This window comes from Calliphora vicina, chromosome 2 (assembly GCF_958450345.1).
Source record: "Calliphora vicina chromosome 2, idCalVici1.1, whole genome shotgun sequence".
Taxonomy (NCBI): Eukaryota; Metazoa; Arthropoda; class Insecta; order Diptera; family Calliphoridae; genus Calliphora; species Calliphora vicina.
In genome coordinates this window covers 45,110,783-45,137,878 of record NC_088781.1, presented here as the reverse complement: position 1 = coordinate 45,137,878, position 27,096 = coordinate 45,110,783, and the positions used below count along the sequence as shown (strand labels likewise).

At 32.2% G+C, this 27,096-nt stretch overlaps 1 protein-coding gene across 1 annotated transcript; it reads right to left on the bottom strand.

The window, feature by feature from the left end:
• Positions 1-1,878: 1,878 nt before the first annotated feature.
• Lip2 (Lipase 2) lies at positions 1,879-8,128 on the bottom strand. The gene is made up of 7 exons (XM_065499966.1): positions 7,985-8,128; positions 4,178-4,355; positions 3,873-4,037; positions 2,931-2,953; positions 2,664-2,813; positions 2,349-2,480; positions 1,879-2,289 (listed from the first exon to the last, which is right to left on the bottom strand). The coding sequence occupies exons 1-7, from the start codon at positions 8,126-8,128 to the stop codon at positions 1,879-1,881; spliced, it is 1,203 nt and encodes a 400-aa protein (XP_065356038.1).
• Positions 8,129-27,096: the final 18,968 nt, after the last annotated feature.

The window sequence follows — 27,096 nt, the reverse complement described above, 5'->3', positions numbered from 1 at the left end:
ATTTTTGGCCATTTTTTGATATATATATGGATTACTAAGTGATTAGTATAGACAATATGATAGATATTTCAAAGTCAATTGCAACGATGAATATATAGTTGTAAGTTGTAACTACAATGGTTAAAAATCGAGAAAAATATTTTTTAACCCGAATTTTTTTCCACCAAAAACATTTTGTTATAAATTTTTTTTTAATGAAATTTAAAAAAAAACATTTTGAAAAAACTATTAAAGTAAATTAAAAAACAATTTGGAAAACTATTTAAATTTTGTTTCCCTAAAAATATTTAAAAATATTATTTTAAAGTATAATTTGGTGAAAAGTATTGTTACGAAATTGTACTTGAATTCAAATATAACGATTTTAAGGGCTGATTTAAAAGTAGCATAATGCTTTCAAATAACATTGCTGTAATAGCAAACTGTAACATATCTGTGGGCATTATTAAATAAAAGATTTCAGTTGACCATTGATCGTAAGTTGGAACATTTTAGAAAGTACACCACAGATGGCGTATGATCTAGAATATTAAAACTTTGACAGTTAAAGAGCAATCTAGAGTGCAGATGGCAGTGTTATAAATAGTGGCAGAGGTTGCAGTAGTGAGTCAGTTTATCAGAGACGCTTTTCGAATAAACATCAACTGAGTGCTGTGTTTTCAAGTGAATATGTGTACATTATAAAGTGTGTCTGTATTTCTGAGAATTTATAAACGTGTATAAAAAAACATTGAGTGGCTATTTAATTCTGTTGTTGTTGTACATTTTAAAGAAATAAAGAGTTGTTACAATTTTCAAACTACTAAACGGCTTTTATTTGCAATCAAAAGTATCCGGTTTATTTAAAGGAAACAAACCAGCGTTTTGAAAAGATTAAAACGTAACAGTATTTAAGATTCGGCACAGCCGAATATAGCTTTCTTACTTGTTTTTAATTGATTTCAATATATGCTCTACACTACAATCATATGTAGGATTGCCATAATCATGTGGATAGTAACTTTACCATATTATGGTTAACACAATCATATAAATAATTACAGTGACCATAATATTGTTAAAAAGAACTTGTAAAAATGTTGAAAAAATTACAGTAGACATGTACAATTATATTTTTTCTCTGGCTTCATTTCAATTATTAACGTCTTAATTAATATTCTCATTTAACTTCGTTGAAAGCCCTGTGAGAAACCCTCCATATAATAATTAATTCTTTGGCAATTTTTGCAATAAAATATTTCCTCTAGCTGCTATAATACACCAGTATACAAACAAAGAGGATATACATAAATAAACCCACAAACAATTTAGCTTATGTAAATACTCACGTTAATGCATATACTTGACCTTAATCCGTATTTTTAAACAGCGAAACACCAAAAGTTCCGGCCACAATCAGTCGTAAAACAAAGAAAGTCATTCATTATAAAAAACGCAGTAGCAACAGAAAACAATAAACTGAGAAAAAATCCTATATATTTCTTTAATTTCTTTGCTGAACTCCAGCTCAAAAAATAATACGCAAAACATCAAAAGACTACCGAGAAGAAAAAAAAGACTCGAGCTCGTACGCAGACACTAAAAATCGTGTCATTAACATGGTTATTAATGTCGTGCCATAATACTGTTGTTGTCTGTCCACATTTGACATGCTAGACTGGGTAATAAAAGTAAAAGTGGTGTGTGCTTCTTGTTTTTTTTTTGGCATGAATTCATTTCGTTTTCTGGCTAAAAAGAAATTGACGACATTAAATTATGTAATAAATTTACGAAAGAAATTTCAAAGAAAACCATAACAAAAATATTCACATAAAAATGAAGTAAGTGCTAATTAATTGCTCTTATGTCGATATGATGATATTTAAAGCAAAACATTTTTTATTCGATTATGTATTTTAGTTGATGTTTCAAAAACTTATCTAGATCTTCTATTAAGCGATTATTTAGTAGGGGTTTCACCTCAGAGGAGATGAAGAAATCGAAATGATTAAATTTGGCCGCGGCTATGCGATACACGCCCTTAATGCCCTCCAATAAATGGGCGTAGATATGGTGAACGCCTTCGGGTGAGGCTAAATTATCGGTTTCTCCAAAATATAAAACCATTGGCACTGAGACTTTCTTTAGGTCATAGTTTAAGGGTTCCACTGTGCGATAGTTAAGTAAATTTCCTGCTGGTTCATAGTCATAGGCCACAAAGTCTCCCGATTTCCAGATTTGTTGTAAATGGCGGATTGATTTAAGGGAGCCTCCTCGTAATAGTTGACCATATAAAAGAGTATTTGAAAGCTGCTCAAAAATGACTTTTATGTAAAAAACATGTTGATTGTAGTTAGATTTCAAGGTACCTTGTCGGATTGTCCACTGCCCGCTAATAAATGCAGCCACTTTTCGCACTCCCTTCTCTCGGAAGATTTCACACATTTGTCTCGCATAAACTGTTTGGGCAACAATTCAAATTCTTGGGATTTGGATTTATTCTAAAAGAAAAGCAACACAAATTTTATTCAAAATCTCCAAACCATAGAGAAACATACATAGAGCGGAAACTCTCATTACAAAGACCTAACTCAGTTGTAAAGAAAACAATGTGGAAACAAAAACACACTCGTATTGTTTGAATTTGTTATTCTAGTTTCCGCTCTATGTCCCAAACAATTTACCTTTATAAATTTCATTACTTTCCTCACATCCTCACTGCCAAATTTAACATGGCCCTTTAAAGCCACCGTTGGAGCCAGCGACTGAACAAACTGCAAACGTTCATTGTACTGTGGCAGCAAAGAACACATTACCAAAATGGCATTTAAGGCCTAGAACAGAAGCAGCAGAAAACAAATACAAACATTTTAGCACAATACAACATTAAGAGCAGCTACAAACAATGACAGTAGCATCAGCATCAACACCAACTCCACCAACCAACCAACCTGTGAATGACCAATTAGTAAAACTTGTTGAAACGATGATTCATTACCAGGGAAACCAAAATATGCAAATGCATGTTTTTTCTGGTGAGTCGAATGAGCACATGGATAAGATATTTACACGTTTCAGAACTATTTAAGAATTTTGGCATCGATTTGTTAGTGCATATTTTTGCATATTTTACCCTTAAATACATATTTTTGCATATATTTGTTTTAAGAGCATATTTATGTCATATTTTGCGTTTTTAGAGCATATTTTACTGTTTAATAGCATATTTTGAGTTTATCAAAAACAAATTTTGTCTTACTTATTTTTCGCTGTTGTGTTACAGGTTTTTACTTCCTTTGTTTAAAATTAAAAATTGAAAAATAGGTGGCTTTTCACCAAAAAAAAAAAATTTTAAAAACAGAAATTTTTTTTTAAAATTTAAAATAACAATTCGAAAAATTTTTTTATTAAAAAAATGAAAAAACTGAAAAAAAATTTTTGTTCACCTAAAAATATTTAAATTTTTTATTTTGAAGTATAATTAGGTGAAGGGTATATAAGATTCGGCACAGCCGAATATAGCTCTCTTACTTGTTTTAATATAAAATAAGCACTATTTTAATAATAGCTCCATCTAAATATCAAATTTTAGTTCTAATTCAAACTAAACCGTTCTAAGTGTTAAAGAAATGTTGTCTTTTAAATTTGCTCCTGTAACATCAGTTGATGTCGAAAGAACATTTTCTATATTTAAAAATGTTTTCAGATCCAATAGACAACGATTTTTATTTGAAAATTTAAGTAAATTTTTTTTGGTTAAAAATTATGTAAGTTTGTTTTTTTTAAGAGCATATTTTTTAAATTTTAAGAGCATATTTTAAAGTTTTTACTGCATATTTAAAGCGCCTAAAACGCTTTTTTTAGAGCATATTTCCGGTTTCCCTGTTCATTACGTATGTGGTCAACAATGGCTGGCAGATCATAGCTACCCCATTCATGAAAACTAAAACTCCAAAAATCACTATCCTCGATTGTGAAACGTGAATGATTGCGCGACCAAGGAGAACCACGCATATTGGCCAACCAAACATCATAGTAATTGTTAAACAGCTGAAAGGCTAAATGAATGAAAAACATAAAATACAGCCCCCGCCGCACAACGAACAATCAAAAACAAAATCCAACAAAAAAAAAGAGAGGATTCTAATGTTTTATTAGCAAACAACATAATGAATGGGAGTGAGCGACTGATTCATACCTAAACTCTTGGCAGGACCCATGATAACCCAGGCCAGGGAGGAGGTTAACAAACCATGTATTAATAATATTGGACGATGACCTGGTCGTGGCATACGATGTAATGTTAAATTGTAACCATCTGCTGTTACAACGTGGTGGTGTTCCAATGTATAGTTGTGTTTTGTAATCCAATCACTCTGAAAATGTTAAAGTTTAAAAATTAAATTTACACGGAGAGAATGGAATTTTTAGAATAATATTTTGTTACATAGTAAAATTATTTTGTGGTTTTGGAGGGAAATTTAATTATTTTATTTCTGGATACTGACTTTACTATAAAACTAGACTAACTCTACATTAGAAAGTGGTTTCCACTTTTCCTTAATAATAGTTTTACTCTAAATATAGAATATCTATAACTATATTCGATGCTGGACACAACAGCAACCACGATACAATGAAGAATTGTCACATACATGTTTTGGTAACAGTAACAAGTCCAAGCTAATAAGATGTACAAGGAGGGATAACTCCACTATTACGACATTTTGTTATTGTTTGTCATTCTTGTCCATATCCATGTTAAGTCTTTAAATGTTGTCATTTAATTGTCTGAGTATCATATACAGTATTAGTACATCTAAAACTCACCTATGGATCGTTAGTATAGAGAACTCCAAGAAGTCTGAAATATTTTGTGAATCGTCTATATTAAAGATTCAGTGACCTATAGGTATAGAGATCACAGAATGAACACCCCTAAAATTATCTGAACACTCTAAGAACAGACACCCAGCTGAACTAGACATCTAAAAGCTACGATCATGAAAGTATTATATCGCCATTGAGGCAAGGAGATACATCGACTACGGAATTCTCCATAAACATTGGAAGTGTTCTCAAGACCATCATACTCTCTTTCTCTCCCTAGCCATCTTTGAACGAGATGGCTAGACATTCCTCATTCGTACTCTTCTGGTTACCGAGACACTAAAATATCCCTGGAAATTACTTACCAATGTGTTGGACAATATGGCAGCCTCACTGTTTGGTATACCTCTGCATTAGTTCTAAAGATGTGTCCAGGATAGACCACATGTGCGTCAGCCGGACCAAAACACTGATAAGCATTCCTCGTGATCGATAATGAAATGAGTTTGAACTGAGCACGGCTCTCTCACTGATTGAGTAAAAGTTCCGATGATGAAGGAGAGGATGAGACTGCGAAGCATCACCTCTGCCACTTCCCGTCCCTAACAGACCGAAGATTGGAATGTCTGGGCGAAAACTTCCTGAACGACTTGACGGAACTGTCGAAGGCAGACTAAAGAAGGCTTTATGCCTATTCCTATGATTAAATATTTCAACAAATCGACTAAAAAAGAAGATGTGTTAAAAATATAAATAAAAGTCGCTTGACTATCCTAGAATAGAGATATTCACAACCATGAAAAACTTATGATGACCAATTCAATATTTTTAATACTCAAACAGTCGAATGTTCAATATGTAGTGGTTTAAGCAAAGAGGTTTGTCATACCACTCCTAATTATTTGGACCAATTTAGATATGCTTTATTTTTCAAGGAATGTTTGCACGTAAAAAACAACCGAAAGATCTTTAGCAATTCCTTCACAGCGACTTTATTTTGAACACAATGACTTGTATAGAAGCTGTAAAGATTATCACGGGGAGTAGAATGTTTATGCCAAGCTATCCAACGTTAGTTAGGAAACTAATGGTGGCCATGGAATCGGCTGTCATCGACTAACTGTTTAATTTATCGGATTGTATTGAAACTTATTATTAGCTGTAAGTATGAGGAGCTAGAGTTGGATATACATCGATGTTCTATGATACCTTCGGATATGAGCACGAAGAGAAGAACTTTGAACACGTTCTCATTAACCTTGACGAGGAAACAATTTCACCCCTATCGGCAATAACATGTGAAATTTTGTTCCCATGAAATATCCATTTCCCTCGAAGGGAAAATTGCTATCGTGATATTCCCATGAACTTTTCATTCACAATAGTTAATTTTGTTCGTAACAGCTGTTTATTGTTTACAAAATTACATCTAAAAATTTCACAACAAGGGGAATTTTTTCATGTGAACAAAGTTGATGAACGAAATAGGGAAATGGGAAAATATTTAATGTGGAATATTGATTCGCGATAGAGGTGTTTATGTATATGGGATGTGAGCTTTTTAAAGACCTCGAGTTGAATATACACTGAGAAATCTGGGCAACGATGATTTATGAGACAACAAACGATTTTAAATGGCCCTCACCAAATTCGTTCTGAATAGATAGACGATTTCGAATGAATTCGGAAGGAATGATAGCTCTTTGACACTATTTCATTTCTTCTCAATTCTCACAAAGTTTTTTTGTCTCGAAAATATCGAACTTTCTGCCAGCAAAGCGTCATATGCGGGAAGTTTAGCTATACTTCTTTAATTTAAAAAAAAGTTCCCCTGAAGCACATCGATTGCTCACCAGAGCTTATGGTGAATGTGCTCCATCACTTTCAACGTGCAAGAGATGGTTTCTACGGTTCAGAAGTGGTGATTTTGAAAAAGAAGATAAAGATCACACAGGCCAGTCAAAAAAGTTTGAAGACCAAGAATTGGAGTCATTAATCCATGAAGATTATTGTCAAACTCAACAAAAGCTTTCAAAATCATTGGGAGCTACCCAGTCAGCAATTTCAAAACATTTGCAAACAGCTGGATTCATCCAAAAGCAGAGCAATTGGGTACCATACGAATTAAAGCTGAGAGATCTTGAACGCTATAAAAGAAAATAGTTTTTGCATCGAATCATTACTTGCGATGAAAAATTGGTCCATCGTAGGTGAAGCCAGGAATGCCAGCCGAATCCATACCAAAGCCAAATATCCGTGGCGCTAAGGTAATTCTCTGTATTTGTGTCCTATCTATTATATTCTCCTGAAATCTGATCAGACCATCACAGGGAACCTCGGCCAGACATTAAACCGTAATATTCCATCACGACTGCGTTCGGCCACATGTTGCAATACCTGTCAAAAACTATTTGGAAAGAAGTGGTTAGGAAGTTTTGTCTCATCCGCTTTATAGTCCAGATTGTGCCCCGTCCGTCTACTATTTGTTCGGATCGAAGCACAAATTTTCTCTGGGATACGCTTAACTTTGAAACAAAGTATCCGATATTGGCTTGATTCGTTCTTGGTCTCAAAAGATGAGCAGCTCTTTTGGTTCGGAATCCATATGTTGCCAGAAAGATGGGAAAAGGGCAATACTTTAAGTAAATTTATTTATCCAAATGTTTCAAATTTAAAGCTAAATATTTGAAAAAAACCGCATTTTTAAGTCATACACCCAATATATTAAAAAATAAGAAAATGTCTTGAAGATTTTTGTACGGGAACAAGTGACAAAGTCAGAAGAGACTGTGAAACATTATGAAGTTTATTCAAGATGTCTATAAAAAATTTCCAACTGGGAACTTAGTACGTAGTCTTGCTGTCTTTGTGTCATTATTAAATGAATAATAGTTTGTGTTCGATCATCATTTGCACTCCCAACTGATATTGTGTATAATAATTCCGCTTTCGATTGTACTTTGAACTGCTCTCTCATTTAATTTGAATGTTTATTCCAGAATTTGTAACACAAATTAGGAAACATGAAAAGATATTCTTAAATTCATTTGTTTGAATTAATTTTTTAATTTGAAAAACGCTTATTGAGTCAAAGCTCTGTAAACTGTTAAATGTTTAAGTAGTTTTTCTCAGTACCAACAATTTAATTCTATTAATTTTCACTTATTTCACTCACTGTTGACCAATTTAATTTTTCATAGGCCGGCGACTGATCATCTATTTCCCTCGATGTCTCATCGATATCTTTGTCCACATTATTATGGCCGAAGAAATGCCAAAGAAATGGTTTTCCGCCAATTTGTAGTGATACTCGAGGCATGCAGGCCAGTGTTTGGAAATTGTGATCACTGGTATTTAAAATAATTGCAGAAATAATACCGAAAATAATGGGCACTTTTTTGTTAAACATTTAACATTTTATGAGACTAGAGTGTGTTGTTGGCTGCTCGTTGTTGTGAAACAATGTATATTTGAGCTTTAAAATTTGGGTTATAAAAATATTTTTTTGGTTAATTGAAGTAATTAAAGTGTTATCGTGCGTTATTGATCGGCTTTTGGGTGGCGTAAAGTTGAGGGTCTAAATGTTTAAATGGATGACATTCAAGCGTTAACCTTTAAATGAGAATTGGAGCAAGAAGTTGTTAAAATGCAACAATGTTTAAGGTTTCTCCCGGATATGATTGTGTGCCAATAAAAGTTTAATATAAAATTTATTTTATACAGTTATTAGTTTATCAAATTATTTTCACTACAACAAAAGCACAATATAAAAATTCTTGCCATTTATGTTTTTATAAAAACCATAAAATACTGATTACAGTCTTCAAACCCCTTCTTAATAGAACCTTTAATACGTACTGTTTCCCTTTCCATATAAAGAATCAATAAAATTGAATATTTTAAGAATTGAAAAGCCATCAAAAAATATATTACAGTTTAAAATTCTATTGATACAAGCAAATTATAGAAAAACATTTTGAATATGCCGCTAGTAAACTCATTTTCTTAGCATACATTTAGGCTTATATTAAAATAACTTGTATTTTGTTAAATTTTAATATACTGAAGCCACTCACTCCACCACCCACTCATACCCTTTATTAGGCCCATATTTTTGAGTTTATTTCATGAAAACCTCATAAAAAAATCTGTATTACAGTTGTTGAATATTTTTATAATAAAAATATTTTCTTTTTTCGTTCATATTTTTATGTTTTTATTACATATATATTTTTTTTAATACAACTCACGTCTGTATTTAAAAAGCAGTTAACTTTATGAGTACAAAAATAAGAACAAAATCAACCAAACATTTTTTAAATGAACCAAGGGATTTTTGTGTATGAGTGGTAGGCAGTGGTGGGAACACCAAATAAAAGGAGTGAGTCAAAGGAATATGCTTCTTTTTTTTTGGTATGACTGTAAATGTATGCATGTTTATCTTAAAAAGTAGATAAAAAAGTATGTATAATAACAAAAATAAACATGAAAAGAGTAAAAAAAAAAATATGAAAAATACAAATTTGAAAAAACGCATAGTCGTATACAACATACAAATGAAATGATTTCATAAAAATAACCGCCTGAAGGCAGGCAATACTTGTGCATTCGTGCTGGTGCTACAGCGAAAGGGCAGAAGTGCAAAGGAGTGATGTCTTTAAATACACTTAAATATAAACTAAAATGTAGAAACACCACAGAAAAATATGAAATCATTTAAACAGTTCCTTTTATTACGAAAATAAGTTCGTGTCGGATCTCGTTCATCCGGATGTTTGATAATATTTAAGTTATTACAAATAACAAGCTGCTTTACTGAAACTATCTACACCTGACAACGAAGGCAACTTACACATAAATAGTCTCATTAGATCTTCATATCAAGACAGAGTTATTTCAAAAATAAGTAAGAAAGTGTGGTCGGTCATATAATACCCTACACCAAGTAAATGAGCAAAAATATTTTTCTTTTAAAATATCAAAAATTCAATTTCGTGAGTGATTTTCGGAAGTGGGCCTTATATGGGAGCTATGACCAATTATGAACCGATCACCATGAAATTAGGTCATCTGATTTATGTCTATATGAAAGTCATTTATGGTGAATTTTGTGTGTATAATAAAATTTTTAAGAGATTTATGCACTTTAAAGTGATTTTTGGAAGCGGGTCTATATGCGAGCTATGACTAATTATGGACCGATCGTAACAAAATTTGGTGACACGAATTTCGAATATATAAAACTTATTTGGATCGAAATTTCTGGAGATACATATATAAATTAAACATTTATGACCGATAAAGTCCAATTTCGGAAGGACATTTGTATGGGGGATATGTGAAATAATGGACCGATTTTAGCCTGTTTCAATAAGATTGGTCCTTGGGCCTAAAAAATTATATGTATCAAATTTTATCGAAATATCTTCAAAATTGCGAACTGTACTTTGCGCACAAGGTGTACATGGACAGACGGACGGACATCGTGTAATCGACTCAGAAAGTTATTCTAAGTCGATCGATATACTTTAAAGTGGGTATTAGACCAATATTTTTGGGCGTTACAAACATCTGTATAAATGCATTATACCCTCCCCACTATGGTGGTGTAGGGAGGGTATAACTTCACTTACAATCTCATACGCTTCTGGTTATCGTAATGGATCCGTTTTTCATCGCAAGTAATGATTCGGTACAAAAATTATTATCTTTTGTAGCGTTAGACTTAAAAATCCGTTTGAAATTCCTGATTGAGTAGCTCCCAATGATTTTGCAAACTCTTGTTGAGTTTGACATCAATCTTCATGGAGTAATGCCTCAAATTCTTGGTCTTCGACATTTTTTGGCTGGCGTGTCAAAATCACCACTTCTGAACCGCACAAACCATCTCTCTCCATCTGTGTCTGTTTCCCAAACGCTGTTCTTTCCTTGATTCAGCTCTTTATATTTCTAAGTAAACATGAAAGATCCAGGATACTTTCTGATATCAAGGTACTATTAGAACTACTAAACTGACTTCACGTTGATATGTTACCTATTCAAATAAACACCAAAGTTGTACTTAGTACAATCAGCTCTGTGAATGGGAATGTAAAATTTATTTTCTATTTTGAGTTCTAACCTTTGGTTAAGTTCATTGGTTCACAGGAGAACATGTTTTGTATGGAAGAAGTAATAGTCTGACTATCTATTCTATCTAAAGAGTCTTTCAAAAGGGACTTTTTTGATAGTTGATAGCGCCCATTTTGTTGAAGCTACATCTGTCGAATTAGCTGCCATTAAGTCTTACCAACTCACCATGGACGGATTGAAATCCACAACATGGCGAATTTTGCTTCGTGACTTTCAACTGACCCACGAGCTGAAAGTTAACGACCATATAACTGGAGCAGTTAGATACTGGCCGTAATTTTCATAAAAAATCAGCTTCAACGTTAAGGCCCATTTCAGTAAACAAAATTGTGGGACTATACCGATCCACATTAGAACCAAGAGCGTCCAATGCATACCAAAAAAGTCCCTGTTTGGGTTGGTTTTTCGGCTGGCGGAGTCTTCGGTCCATATTTCTTTGATAACGACATTGGCCAGGTCGTGTACGGCGAAAGCTATAGGTCGGTGAACATTGCACATTCTGCACGATCGAGATGATGTGTACTGGCCACCGAGATCGTGCGATTTGACCCCGTTAAACTTTTTCTTGTGGGATTTTCTTAATTCCCAGGTATATGCGAATAAGCCACAAATCATAGGGGCCCTCACAGCCAACATAACTTATGCCATAGGTCAAATTAAGCCTTATTTATGGGCCAGAGTCATGTAAATTTTGACAATTCGGATTTTCTCACACACACTGAGTTATATTTAACTTTGAAGATAGGAAGCATTTAATGAAAGATCCCTCTTTTACAACTGTTCTATATAAATGTCATTCCCTATCACTAAAATCCCGGGATTTTTGTGGATTAGCAAATCCCAGGAAACGACGAGGTTTTTAATATTTTGGAAGATTTTTAAAGCTCCCATCTTTTGGATTTCAGCAAAGAAAATATGTTTAATTTGGAAGCACGTAAGGAAATCCTTCTATAAAAACCCCCTAAAATTCGGGATTTACAATGGATGGCGTATCTTTTGAACGCATTTTATGTTTTTAATAACATATGTATATTAGAGTGACAGCCGATTTTTTTTTTAGATTTCAAAGAGTGCCGGGTGGAATATTGTGACACTAGGCCTAAATGTTAAGTGCTGAAAATTTGAGCCAAATCGGACAACGATTTCTGGACGCGCATCGAGGTCAAAGTTCAGATATATGCAAAATTTTACTGTTAATATGGAATAAATAGGTGAAACTCGTTAACTTTCTGCATTGTTTTCTAGAAATATGTAGATTTATTTATATTAATGAATATTACATTAAAAAATTTTTTTGGAAATTAACCCTGTATCTCCTTTGGTTCAAAATGACCCAAAAACTGTATTATCGCCAAAATTAGAGAAAAATGCAAATTTTTCAGTTTTTGAAAAAATTTTGCTACTAAATAAATACTTTTACAATTGAATGCAAAAGAATCGAAATGTGTACGTAATTATCGTTGTAATGAGATATAAATGACAAAATTTGATTAAAAAATTTTAAAGTTATTACAAATTCGCCAGACCATTAACGTGATTCAGGCCACTTGAACAAAAAATTTAGGAAAAAAATTAAGATATTTCGAGAAAAATTAAAATAAAAGCTCATTTTTACTTAAAATATGTCCATATTTACTTGTATATGAGTTTTTGTCTTCGTAAGATACCATTAACCTATTTGCAGGTATGGCCAAAAAAAATAATTTTTTTTAACGGCTGTTTCAAAACTCCATTTTCAAATTTTTAAAAATTTTGTTAAACAAATTTCAGATTTTTTCGATCATCACATTGGGGTTTATTGAGATCAAAATAGGGAATAAAAATATGAAAAAATTATGTCAATACCTCTTACAGTTTTTCCGTACCTGCGATTTAAATTTTGCGTTTTTCAAGAAAAACTAATTTTTTGTCCATATTTAGGCGAATGAGTCCAATTTCCTTACTGTTATACATTTTAAGTAAAACCTATTCATAATATTATAGTCCTTGTAATTTTAAATACGTTCTGAAAGTTTTACTGAAATCGGAAAACGATAACCTTTGAATCGTGAAGGTCAAAGGTCAAATTTTTCAATATTTGGAATTTCTAATGAAAAGATAGCGAAATGTTATATATTTTTGTCCCGATTTTAATGCAAATTAAGGAAAATATAACATAAAGTCCAGAATTTAAAAAACCAGCACAAAAATGGAAATTAACCCTTAGCAGCACTTGGGGTCCAAATTACCCTCAACTTTTAAAATCACGAAAAACACAACCATTTTGACCCCAAGTCCTCTTAAAGGTTAAAATCCATTTTTGCACTGTTGTTGTAAATGCTAGACCCTAATATATATTTTCCTCAAGTTTCATGAAAATCGGCCCAAAAATATATAACATTTCGCTATCTTTTCATTAGAAATTCCAAATATTGAAAAATTTGACCTTTGACCTTCACGATTCAAAGGTTATCGTTTTCCGATTTTAGTAAAACTTTCAGAACATATTTAGAATTACAAGGACTATAATATTATGAATAGGTTTTACTTAAAATGTATAACAGTAAGGAAATTGGACTCATTCGCCTAAATATGGACAAAAAATTAGTTTTTCTTGAAAAACTCAAAATTTAAATCGCAGGTACGAAAAAACTGTAAGAGGTATTGACATAATTTTTTCATATTTTTATTCCCTATTTTGATCTCAATAAACCCCAATGTGATGATCGAAAAAATCTGAAATTTGTTTAACAAAATTTTTAAAAATTTGAAAATGGAGTTTTGAAACAGCCGTTAAAAAAAATTATTTTTTTGGCCATACCTGCAAATAGGTTAACGGTATCCTACGAAGACAAAAACTCATATACAAGTAAATACGGACATATTTTAAGTAAAAATGAGCTTTTATTTTAATTTTTCTCGAAATATCTTAGTTTTTTTCCTAAATTTTTTGTTCATGTGGCCTGAAACACGTTAATGGTCTGGCGAATTTGTAATAACTTTAAAATTTTTTAATCAAATTTTGTCATTTATATCTTATTACAACGATAATTACGTACACATTTCGATTCTTTTGCATTCAATTGCAAAAGTATTTATTTAGTAGCAAACTTTTTTCAAAAACTGAAAAATTTGCATTTTTCTCTAATTTTGGCGATAATACAGTTTTTGGGTCATTTTGAACCAAAGGAGATACAGGGTTAATTTCCAAAATTTTTTTTTAATGTAATATTCATTAATATAAATAAATCTACATATTTCTAGAAAACAATGCAGAAAGTTAACGAGTTTCACCTATTTATTCCATATTAACAGTAAAATTCTGCATATATCTGAACTTTGACCTCGATGCGCGTCCAGAAATCGTTGCCCGATTTGGCTCAAATTTTCAGCACCTAACATTTAGGCCTAGTGTCACAATATTCCACCCGGCACTCTTCAAAATTTTAACAAAAATTTTTTTCCATACAACTGATTGTCACTCTAATGTATATGTATGTATATGTCATTTTGAAGGGCACATGTCTGACATTTATTCTCACTTAGTTATTAAACATTCCAAAAGGGCTTCGGAAATGTCAAATTTTGTGCCAACAAAACGTCATATGCGTCACAATGATCAACCATGTCAGCCAAAAAAGTTTGAAAACCAAGAATTGGAGTCATATTTCCATGGAGATTGTTGTAAAACTCAACAAGAGATGGAAAAATTTTGAGCTCCTCAAGCATCAATTTGAAAATGTTTGCAGGATTCATCCAGAAACATGGAAATTAGCTACCATACGAATTGAAGGCGAGAGATCTTGCAACATGATTTTGCATTTCCGATATAAAAGAAAATCATTTTTGCAACGAATCATTACTTACTATGAAAAATTTATACATTCCAATAACGCGAAGCGTAAGAGACCGTATGTGTAGCCCGGCCAAACAGCCGAATCGACACCAAAGCCAAATATCCATGGCGTTAAGGTAATTCTATGTGTTTGTTGGGGTGAGGGTGCTATCTATATGAACTGCTGAAGTCCAACCAGACCATTACCTGCTGAGAATTCAAAAGATTCGTTTGAGGAGACCATACTTATGCGACCAGAAATGGAAGCGTAATATTTCATCATAACAGCGCACGTCCACATGTAGCAATAACTGTTAAAAACTATTTAGAAAGAAGTGGTTGGGAAGTTTTGCCTCACCCGCTTTATAATCCAGACCTTGCCCTGTCCGACTACTATTTGTTTCGATCGTTGCATAACGTTGTCTCTGGGATACTGTTCACTTTAAAGCAGAGTATCCGAAATTAGCTTGATTAGTTCTTGGCCTCAAAAGATGTGCAGTTCTTTTCGCGCGGAATCCATATGTTTCCGTAGAAATGGGAAAAGGTCATAGCTAACTTTGAATAAATTTAGAAAACCTATAGATTTGACATAACAACTATTTAAACTTTGAGGTTTTCAAGAAAGTGATCTATATTCAGGATTCTAGAGTCCAGATTTACTTAAAATCTTACCTCTGTTACTCTTAATTCTTTTCCATACCTAAAGTAAATGCCAAAATATCAGCCAAAACATAAAATTTAAGAAACTGTTTCTTTATTGTTAAATTTAAATGTTTACATTCTTTTAAAGTTCTGTTGCTTCACCAACAAATTTATATTTTTAATTTTTTAAGCAAATTCATGATAAAAAAAATATAAAATTTTATTGGACAAAGTAAAGAGGTTTTCTTTTTCGACAAGTATCAGACCCACTCCTCCTCCAGTTCATTACCAATATGGGGGTATAATTTTAATTTTTTTTGGGGTAACTCTTTATCATCTATATATATAAAAGAGTAACGTTACTGACTGACTGACTGACTGACTGATTCATCATCGCACAGCCCAAACGGCTGAAGCTAGAATCACGAAATTTTAACTGTGGGTTCCTCCCTCCCCAAAACGATCCGATAAGAAGGGATTTTTGGAAATTCGAACGTTTAGGGGGTAAAAAAGGGTAAAAACGGGTAAATTCGGTAACCTTATATCTTCAAAACTAATAAAGATACAAAAAAACTTAAAATAGCATGTTACTCCATTTAAAAAATAAGCTGACAGGTGTTTCGTACTTTTTGGAAATTCGAAACTTTTAGGGGAGAAAACGGGTAAAAACTGTATTTTGGTACTTTTTTTGCACCCTATGTATCTTTTAAACCAATAAACATAGAAACAAATTTTAAATCGTATTCTTTAATTAACAAAAAATAAAAAATATAAGTTTGGTACTTTTTGGAAATTCGAACCTTTAAGGGATAAAAATTGTGTTAATTTTTGGTACTTTTTCATAAAATATGTTTTTCTATAATTTGACATAGACATACGAATATTTTATTATGAGCTCCCACCACGTTACAGAAATTTATTTGAATGAAATTGTACCACCTCAATGGGGATAAAAAAGGTACCAAAAAGGGGATAAAATCGGGAAAATACATTATATTTGAAATTATTAAGCCAATTTTGATAATTTTTTTTAACGTTGGTTCCTGGATTCATACAAAAATTAACTAACAGCGTGTTATTTGGAACTCGAGTACCGAGGTGTATATTGGGCCAAATCCGGGTAAACAGTTTGGTACTTTTTTTAAAATATATTTATTCTTGGGCACATTAACACAGATTTTAACATTTTGATACATGCCTATAGCATAAACAATTTTGGCAAAATGGAATATTTTTAAATTTCAAACTTGAGGGGTGTTCAAGTAAGAAAAGGGAAATTGGTACTTTTCTCCTAATGGTTCTTTTTTAACATTTTAAATTAATTCAGTTATCGACATTAAAGTTAGCTGATATTTATTTGAGTGAAGTTAGTGTTAGGAATAGGGGATAATATTTAGGTACCAAAATGTGTGAACTGTACTATAGGTACTTTTTTGTTCATCTAATGGTACTTTTTTAAAATTTCTATAATAATGGACTTATAAACATGAAATTAAACATATATGGTCCTAAGTAAGTGAGAATTCTAGCGGGAGACTTTTTGGTACTTTTTCTTTATTGGAATGGTACTTTTTGTAATTTCTTCACCAATGAACCTAGAAACATGAAATAAAGCTTATATATAAACCGAGTGAGTGGAAAACCACAAGTGTGGGTTTTTTGGTACTTTTTCTATATTCTAATGGTACTTTTTTGAATTTTCTATAACAATGGACTTAGAGACATGAAATTAAGCATATATGGTCCTAAGTGAGTGAGAATTCTAGGGGGAGACTTTTTGGTACTTTTTCTTTATTCGAATGGTACTTTTTGTAATTTCTTCACCAATGAACCTAAAAACATGAAATTAAGACCGGAGTGAGTGGGAATCTACAAGTGACTGCTTTTTGGTACTTTTTCTATATTTGGTACTTTTTCTATATATTTTGAATTTTCTGTAATAATGGACATAGAAATATGAAGTTAAGCATATATGGTCCTAAGTGAGTGAGAATTCTAGGGGGAGACTTTTTGGTACTTTTTGTTTATTCTAATAGTACTTTTTTGAATTTTCTATAACAATGAACTTAGAAACATGAAATTAAGCATATATGGTCCTAAGTAAGTGAGAATTCTATGGGGAGACTTTGTGGTACTTTTTCTTTATTCGATTGGTACTTTTTGTAATTTCTTCACCAATGAACCTAGAAACATGAAATAAAGCTTATATGGAACCGAGTGAGTGGGAAACTACAAGTGGGTGCTTTTTGGTACTTTTTCTATATTCTAATGGTACTTTTTGAATTTTCTATAATATAATGGATCTAAATATGAAACTAAGCGTATATGGTCCTAAGTGATTGAAAATTCAAGCGGATACCTCATGGTACCTTTTGTTTATTCTAATGGTACTTTTTTTTAATTTTCTATAGCAATGGACTTAAAAACATGAAATTAAGCATACATGGTCCTAAGTGAGTTAGAATTCTAGGGTAGACTATTTGGTACTTTTTCTTTATTCGAATGGTACTTTTTGTAATTTCTTCACCAATGAACCTTGAAATATAAAATAAAGGTTATATGGACCAGAGTGAGAGGGAATCCGCAAGTGGCTGCTTTTTGGTACTTTTTCTATATTCTAATGGTACTTTTTTGAATTTTCTATAACAATGGACTTATAAACATGAAATTAAACATATATGGTCCTAAGTGAGTGAGAATTCTAAGGGGAGACTTTTTGGTACTTTTTCTTTATTCGAATGGTACTTTTTGTAATTTCTTCACCAATGAACCTAGAATCATGAAATAAAGCTTATATGAACCCGAGTGACTGGAAAACCACAAGTGTATACTTTTTAGTACTTTTTCTATATTATAATGGTACTTTATTTTAATTTTCTATAGCAATGGACTTAAAAACATGAAATTAAGCATACATGGTTCTAAGTGAGTTAGAATTCTAGGGGAGACTTTTTGGTACTTTTTCTTTATTCGAATGGTACTTTTTGTAATTTCTACACCAATGAACCTAAAGCCATGAAATTAAGCTTATATGGACCCGAGTGAGTGGGAAACCACAAGTGGGGGATTTTTGGTACTTTTTATATATTCTAATGGTACTTTTTTTGAATTTCCTATAATAATGGACCTAGACTTTCCAAAAAATCGTAGAATTTCAAAACCGCGGTTTCGGTTTTAAAAAATTAAAAACCGATCGGTTTCGGTTTTGTGATAATTTATTAAATCTTAAGTATTATAGAAACAAAATTAGTTGATAATATAGGAAATGATATACAAATCTAAAATTCAAACTTGACGGGTTATGGTTTAGTGAATGCGAATTTAAAAGTGATAATCAATGGTACTATTTCCTTATTGCAATGGTACTTTTTGAATATTCTATAATAATGGACCCAGAAATATGAAATTAGACATTTACAATTAGATTCACAAAGTGAGACTTGATAGTACTATTTCTTTCTTCTAATTGGGGTGGCGAAGCGCACCGGGTCAGCTAGTTTTGTAATAAAAATGGAGGAAAAGATTGCTAGATTGCCGTTATGCCATACAAAAATGGACTGAGATTGAGTATGAGGGCAGTTTTGTACACCCTATATTAAAGAGTTTTCAATTGCCCAAAGAGAAGTGATCTAGATCTTTTCGATGTTAATAATTTTTCTCTTTAAAAAGTGATGAAATCAAAATATTTAGTAGGCTAAGCGAAGAGTTAGTGAAAATTAAGGGAAGTAAGAATTGATAACATGCTGTTATTTACCTTGTTTGTAAGTATGACAGCATTAACTGTGATCTTTGTGGAAATAGAACATTCTAGTTTTGTTCAGATAGATTATTCATGAGACTTCTAGAAAATGGCGTGTATATAAGTAGTAACAGCGAAGTAAAACCGTAAGAATATTATAACTAGTAGGTCTTTTCTAAGTCGTATTTTCTGAAAACTTCATTTGCACTTGTTTTCTTTTAATATTTTGCCATTTTGCCAAAATATTAAAACAAAAAATAAACAAAACAATAAAATTGTTTAAAATCCATATTCGTGTTATTGTTAACGGTTTTTCAAAAGACTGTTTTCACTGCACGTTTGCTTTGCACGCATAATGGCCGAAAAATAACGAAATACAATAAATAATATGAAAAAAATCTTTACTGATTGTTGACTCGTTTTAGTAACTGTTTGGTCACATATGCTGAGGCATAAACCATTAAATTGTTTTAATTTCTTTTTGTATATTTTTTGGTATTTGACCATCATAAAAATATACACATTTTTTAAATTTATTATAAAGTTAAGATTGTTATTTGCTGTATTTTTTTTATGGAGCCTGTTCAAATTTTGCGGAGAACAGAAAAAAACTGAGTGTTAATTTTATTATTGCGATTGTACAAGTCATAAACGTATTGCAGCTGCAAACATAATAACCATTTTATATAAATGAAATGAAATTAAGAAAAAAAAATTGTGATAAACTTTTTGCTCTTTAACAACTTAAAAGGATTTTCGTATAATAATTGAACACGTAGAGTTTGAATAAAAAAATGATTCATTTTATTTGAGAGTTCTTTAAAATTCAATAAAATATTTAAAAAAATATTTATACAGCATAAACTTACTGCTTTAGGATAAACCTACTTTGTAATGACTTCTACTTACCATCTGCATTACTTAGAAGCAGTTTTGCAATAGCTTCAATCAACGACATGTAGTTTCAAAAGGACGGCGCTACGTGCCAGATAATGGACATTCTGCGCAATCGAATGTAAGCTATTTCTTGTGTGGTTTTCTTCAGTCACAGGTAGAGATGCCAAACGGGGAATCCCGTTCCCAAAAATCCCGGGGTTTTTGGGATTTCTTAAACCCCGAAGCCCGGGATTTTTTAATTTTAAATCCCGGGATTTTCGGGATTTTCCAAATCCCGTTTTTCATAAATAAATAGGGGAAATTGTAATTTTTGTGTGCCTTTTTTATGCATTTTGACATTCTACATGCCCGAATATCGCAAAGTGATGTTCAGCAAAGTTATTAAGCGCAACTCCTGCTACAACATAGTTAATAAAGGAAAGCGGTATTTTTGGTTTTCATAGAGTGGGGCTCTGGAAAATCAATTCTACACATTTTTTTGTAAGTTATCTAACAAAACTCAATTTAAATCCTCTTCAAACGAAATTGATTTTATCTCAGATGAGGAGCTCGAACAAAATGAAAATATTTCGATTGCTCAAAGGCTAAAAGATATTATTAATAAATGTAAAAAACCCAATTAACAATAACGAAACCAAGTTATAATGTAGATTTGCAACTTGCAAAAGAATCACTTAATTTTTGAAGGAACAAGAGGAAAATACTTGCAGATTTGTTATAAGTATTTGCAAACGGTTTTGCCAATATGAAAGATGTTTTTCGGCAGTCGGAAACAAAATTCGTTTCAGAATGGCAGACGAAACCATAGAGGCAATATTAGCTTTTTATTGTCTAATAAAAATTAATTGCTAAATAAAAAATTTACTTTTAATTGTAAAGACATAATTATGTACGGGATTCTTTACCAAATCCCGATCCCCGGGTTTTTCAAAAATCAGTCCCGATTACCATCTCTAGTCACAGATCTATGCGAATAAGCCACAACCCTCAGCAGCACTCAAAGCGTACATAGCCCATGTAATCGATCGTATTCAGCCTGGTTTTGTGAAGCCACTTTGTTTTATTTAAATTTAAATATAGGAAGCGCGTAATGCAAGACACTTTATTACCATTTTAACCTATTATTCTTCTTCTCTCCTCTTTACTCCCTGTGGAGCATAGGGTCTCCACAAAATTTCTCCTATATACTCGATCATTCTCATGTACTTTTATTTCATTCCAGCTTCTTGCGCTGTTTTCTACATCTTTCAGCAAGCTTCTTTTCCTTGTAGTCTTTGACCGACCTCTTCTTCTATTGCCTGGGGGTTCCAATCAAGGGCTTGGCTGCTTATTTCATGTGGATCCTTTCTAAGACTGTGCCCGTTTCATTTCCACTTTCTTCTTTTAATAAAAATTTGGATAGGCTCAATGTTGCATTTTCTATATAGTTCGTCGTTGGTTATGACGTTTGTCTACCAGATTTTCAAAATGTAACGCAAGCAGCGGTTTGTAAAACCTTGCAGTTTACAGTTCAGTGTTATTGTTGTTAGCCACGTTTCGCAGCTATAAAGCAATACTGATGGTTGATTTCCAAATCTATATTTTGCAGTTGAAAGAACACACTGTTTGCTTTACCAATCCTATCTTCTGATGAAACCAAACTTTCCAGATAGTAGAATTTGTTAACAAACTCAACCTGTTCGTGACTGATAACGAAAGGGTTGTTGTTTGCGGTTCTCATTTTAATACCAACACTTGATGAGTGGACAACCAAGTCGTCAAGTTTCGATTGCATATCGGAGTGTTTAGTGGACAGACAATAGTCTAAAATCTCGATATGACTAGTTCAATTCCATTGGATACCGCGTCAATAAGTTGCAATTGTATTTTCAACATTTTTTTCAACATTTTTTTCAACATTTTTTTTCCATGGGGCAACATTTTTTTTCTCCATGGAAAATCAAAAATATAATAATTTTTAGAGGCTTATAAATATGGCCATATCTTCTTAACGGTTTATGATATCCCCTTAATTTTTTTTGTTGTATTTATGGAGAAATGCTATATTTTTTGAATATGTTAAGGTTAAATGGTGTTATTAGGAAAATTATACATAAATAAACCACTGAATTGCGTGAAAATATAAGTAAATTTTAGCTTAACACCCTTGCATGGACTTTATTTAAATTTTTTTTTAAAAAAATAAAATTTTTCTTAAAATTATCAGTGTACATTTCATCTTAAAACATTTCTCTACAAAACTGCATCGTTTGATTTTTGAAATTAAGTGTTTGAAAAATTTAATTTTTGACACCAAAATCCCTCTGTGCGACCTGCTGGACCGGAAGACAGCTTGTTCCTTAAGTAATTTCATTTCCATTGTATCATTTATTCTATTTGGTAGGATTCTTGTAAGTATTTTGGATGGTATAGAAAGAAGTGAGATTCCACGATAATAATTTTGGTATTTTTATAAGGATTCCTTCAAGCCAGTCGTCTGGTAATTTTTCTTCGTACCAAATTATTTCGAAGAGTTGATGAAATATCGTAGCCATTTTATCTGGGCATCATTTTATAATTTCAGGTGAAACTCGGTCAAAACCTGGCGATCTGTTGTATTTTCTATTTCATTCGGAGATGGAGTGCTGGTGTTAAGCTGAACTAATGTTGAAGTGGACATGTCAGTGGATGGTCCAGAATATGGTGTGCTGTTGTTGAGTGAGTCCATAAAGTACATCCTCCATCGTATTAATTGTTCAGCGGTAAATATCTTTTGTGTCTCCTACCAGCTTTTCTTGCTTCTTTATTCTTTATGGAATATGCATTTTCTAGTTCAATGCGTTTACTAAGCGACTTTCATTGTTCAAAAGTTATGCTTCCATTTACGGCTTATGCTGAAGTGGTCAATTTGATTTTCAGTCCTCCTATTTGGAGAGAACCATACCTTTTTATGGCTAAGTTCATGATTAAATAGTGTTCCTCCCGCTATGAGTTATTTTTGTGACTCTTTGTCAATAGTGCGTCGAATGTTGGCTTCTAAATTATCAATCGTTGCTGATTTATCAGCATAGACCAGAGATTTGATGTACCCCCACAAAAAGTAGTCCAAAGGTGTCAAATCACACGAACGAGGTGGCCAATTCACAGGTAAATTTCTTAAGATAATTCGGTCAACAAACGATCAACTCAACAAAGTGATGATTTCACGCGCTGTATGACATGTTGCGCAATCTTTTTGGAACCATTTCTCCCCCAAATGATTTGCAATGATATGAGGCATAAAAAAATAACGAAATCACGGTAATATTTTCACCGGTTTCGGATTTAAAGACAAATGGGCCTTTCTTCGATTAAGGACCATGTTTGGGAGCTCATCCACTCCTTTTTTCCCTTGGGGTCTTGTCCCAATATTTTCTCACATGATTGTAAGAGATTATACGTTCATTTGTTGGATCCCAATAAGACTTTAGACGTGTAAATAGTTTTTTAAAAATCTGTAATTTTTCAACCACTTGAAGATTTAATTTAATTTATTCTTCTTATTTTTTTTCAGACACTTTTATTCAACTTTACTTCATTTCACATCGGTAAGTAAAATTTATTTTATTTCAAGGTAATTTTCCCTACGTATAATGCCTTTGATTTGTACCAGTGGACAAATTCCAACCCGTGTAAATGCAAATCTGATATCTACACCGGAAATAATTCTGCTAACGAATTATTTCCAAAATAAACCACTGTGCGATGGCCGTCAAACTTTTGGTTTGACATCAAATTAAAATATTTCTTAAATTGTCCCAAAATTTTATTTGAAAAAGTTTCATATTTTTATTTAACTTCTTGGAAGTTGTTAGGTAAGTTAAGTTGGTATGAAAGTGAAAAATATTGTTAGTTTTTCTGCGAACTGAGCATGTGCTAGAAATCTAAAAATAAAAACAAATTTCATTAGAACAGTACTTCAACTTGTTTATCATTCCATTACACTGTGTGTAATTTTTTGAGTCATGGAAATATAACCATATACGGACACCACTACGTGATAAAAGTTTTGCCCAAAGTCATGGACTTTTTGTTTTATGGGCCCCAAAGATTTGGGGGCCTCGGTATCATTTTTGCAAAAAAGTGATAATTTTCTCAGGCTCATATCTTGCAAACAGTTCGGAATTTTGATTTACTCTCTGAGGCAAAGTTGTAGTCCTTGCCATAAAGAACAAAAATTGTGAACATATAAAATCAAAAAAACTTCATCTTCTAGATCAAAATCGCAAAAGAAAAGTGAATGACTTTGGGCAAAACTGGGAGACACAGGTATTTTTTTTGGTATTTTATCACTTAGTGGTGTCCGTATATGGTTATATTTTTTCGTGTTGCACAGTGTTATTCATAATTCATTATTTTTGTTTTTATTTTTTAAGAAAATAGACCTCTTATAGAAGTCTCATAGTTTTATTGTGCTCTCAAATATATTTTAAGCCCACATTTATATGGTTTTACATATGTAGGTGTTTATATACAATACTATACAATACAATATATAAATAAGTAATATGTACAATATTAAATCATTCATATAAGTTTTCACTTCCATACACATAAAAATATGTAAATTTGTGTATAAATTTCCACTTAATTGTCCATGATTTATGGAAATTGAATGTTTGTAAGTCTGTCTGTTTGTCTATATAATGGGTCGTCGGTTTGTTTGTTGAATGAAAATGCGTTTGTTTTCGCTTCCAGACAAATGTGTGATTTCCTTGACCAAGGCGCCTCCTTCATGACAATTACAGTCTTGTGACCTGTCCAGATATTTGCACTGGCTGTCTGTGATTAAGTTTTTGGTTTTGTTGTGAGTTTATATGAATGTGTGTCTGTGTGATCTTTATATTGTTTAAAGGATGTTTATTGTTGAAATAATAAACGAGGAGTGTTTAAAAAATTTATTATTTATTAAATCCCATGGTTGCTGGTAAAGTACTTAGAGGAGACAAGATTTGCTATTTTATTACGATGTTTTGTCTTTTTAAAAAGGATCACAAACTGCAAAACCTTTTGGTGTTTGTATATAAAGTCTATGGCGGGAATCGAATGTCATCTCTTATATCGGGGCATTCCTATATTAAATTTGTTATAAATATTCTACTTTTATATGAGTTATTTCAAAGCTAATGTTCCAAATTTGTTAAATAGAAAATCTGGGGCTTTGTCACAGTTAAAATATTGACATGTCTACCATATGCTTCCTTTATGGTGCTAAAATTTCTATAATTTGTAATAATTATTCCCATACCTCGTTCTATGTTGTGAGAATTTAAGCTGCCTATCTTTTTATGGCATATAATGGCCAGAGGGATACACAGGCCATTGTCTGTCGTTAATTTCTTAATTATTCACTTGTAAAAGAGAGTTCATGCATCACTTAAACTGCACAAAAAATTTGCATATGAATACAGGACATTAGTTAGCAGTTGTATTCACACTCATACTTGTGGAAGCTAAAATAACCCTGCAGTTATTCGTCCACATTTATGTTTAATAAACAACTTCAGTTACCCACAAATCGTTCATTAAAGATTTTAACTATTTTATACTACGAACTGTTTAATTGTCTGTTTCAGCCCTGTTACCTCTTACACCTTACTGTTAAGGATACCAGTGGTTTAAAAGGTAACTAGTGTATTGTATAAGTAGCATTATAGCTACAACCAAGTTGTCATTTGAAACTTTTCTTACTGCTGGAATATTTTACAATTCAAACTTATTTGTTTTCAATTAAATAACGATTATTAATGATTTTTTTGTTGCCACAAAAAAAAAACACACAAACTACATTTCAATTTAATTTCTTTTAATACTCCCTATTGAAAACATTTTGTTTTATGTTTGTAAGAGTCTCTAGCATTAACTGAATTTCAATTAAAATTATGTTTGTTAGCTGCTCTCATGTATATATTTGCGGCAACATGTCTTTGATAGAAATTCAAAAGTAATATAGGGAATTTTGTTATTATTCGTGGAAGAACATTTATACCCTACACCACCATAGTGGGGAGGGTATAATGCGTTTGTGCAGATGTTTTTAACGCCCAAAAATATTGGTCTAACACCCACCTTAAAGTATACCGATCGACTTAGAATCACTTTCTGAGAATCACTCTTTGGTACGTGTAATTTTTTCGGCCCAAGGACCATGCCTATTGAAACTGGCTGAAATCGGTCCATTATTTCACCTAGCCCCCATACAAATGTCCTCTCGAAATTGGACTTTATTGGTCATAAATGTTTAATTCATATAGGTATCTACACAAATTTCGCTCCAAATAAGTTTTATATATACAAAATTCATGTCACCAAATTTTGTTACGATCGGTCCATAATTAGTCATAGCTCCCATAGAGACCCGCTTCCGAAAATCACTTCAACGTGCATAAATCGCTTAAAAATGTTGGTATACACACAAAATTCAACATAGTTAACTTTCATATAGACACAAATCACACGACCTAATTTTATGGTGATCGGTCCATAATTGGTCATAGCTCCCATATAACCCCACTTCCGAAAATCACTCAAAAATATAAATTATTGATATTTTAAAAGAAAAATGTTTTTGCTGTTTTACTTAGTGTAGGGTATTATATGGTCGGGCTTGACCGATCATACTTTCTTACTTGTTTTGGGTTTGTCGTTTTGCAGAAATATGGTTTATTTGCTATTTTCGTTTAAAAAAAACGTATTAAAACGCAGGACTACTTTATATCACTTGTGGTCCTCGTGAGAACCTACCGATACTTATGAGAAACTTGATCAGATACGTCATTTATAAACTTTTTCCAATCATAATTGCTGCCTATTCATAGGCGATTTTTTTTTAAAATTGTGATCTGAAAATCCTTCTATAGATTATATTTTGAGCATACTTGGTCTTACTTCGTCAATAGTGCGTCGAATGTTGGCTTCTAAATAATCAATCGGGGCTGGTTTATCAGCATAGACTAGAGATTTAATGTACTCCCACAAAAAGTAGTTTAAAGGTGTCAAATCCCACGAACGAGGTGACCAATTCACAGGTCAATTTCTTGAGAGA

Bases quoted from the DNA above. Each gene is read 5' to 3' on its own strand.
- Lip2 (XM_065499966.1), bottom strand. From the start codon at position 8,128: ATGCCTCGAGTATCACTACAAATTGGCGGAAAACCATTTCTTTGGCAT. The intron at 2,954-3,872 runs GTAATGAACAGG...CGTTTCAACAAG, and splicing joins AGCCATTGTTGACCACATAC to TTTTACTAATTGGTCATTCA. The intron at 2,481-2,663 runs GTAAATTGTTTG...CTTTTCTTTTAG, and splicing joins AAGTAATGAAATTTATAAAG to AATAAATCCAAATCCCAAGA.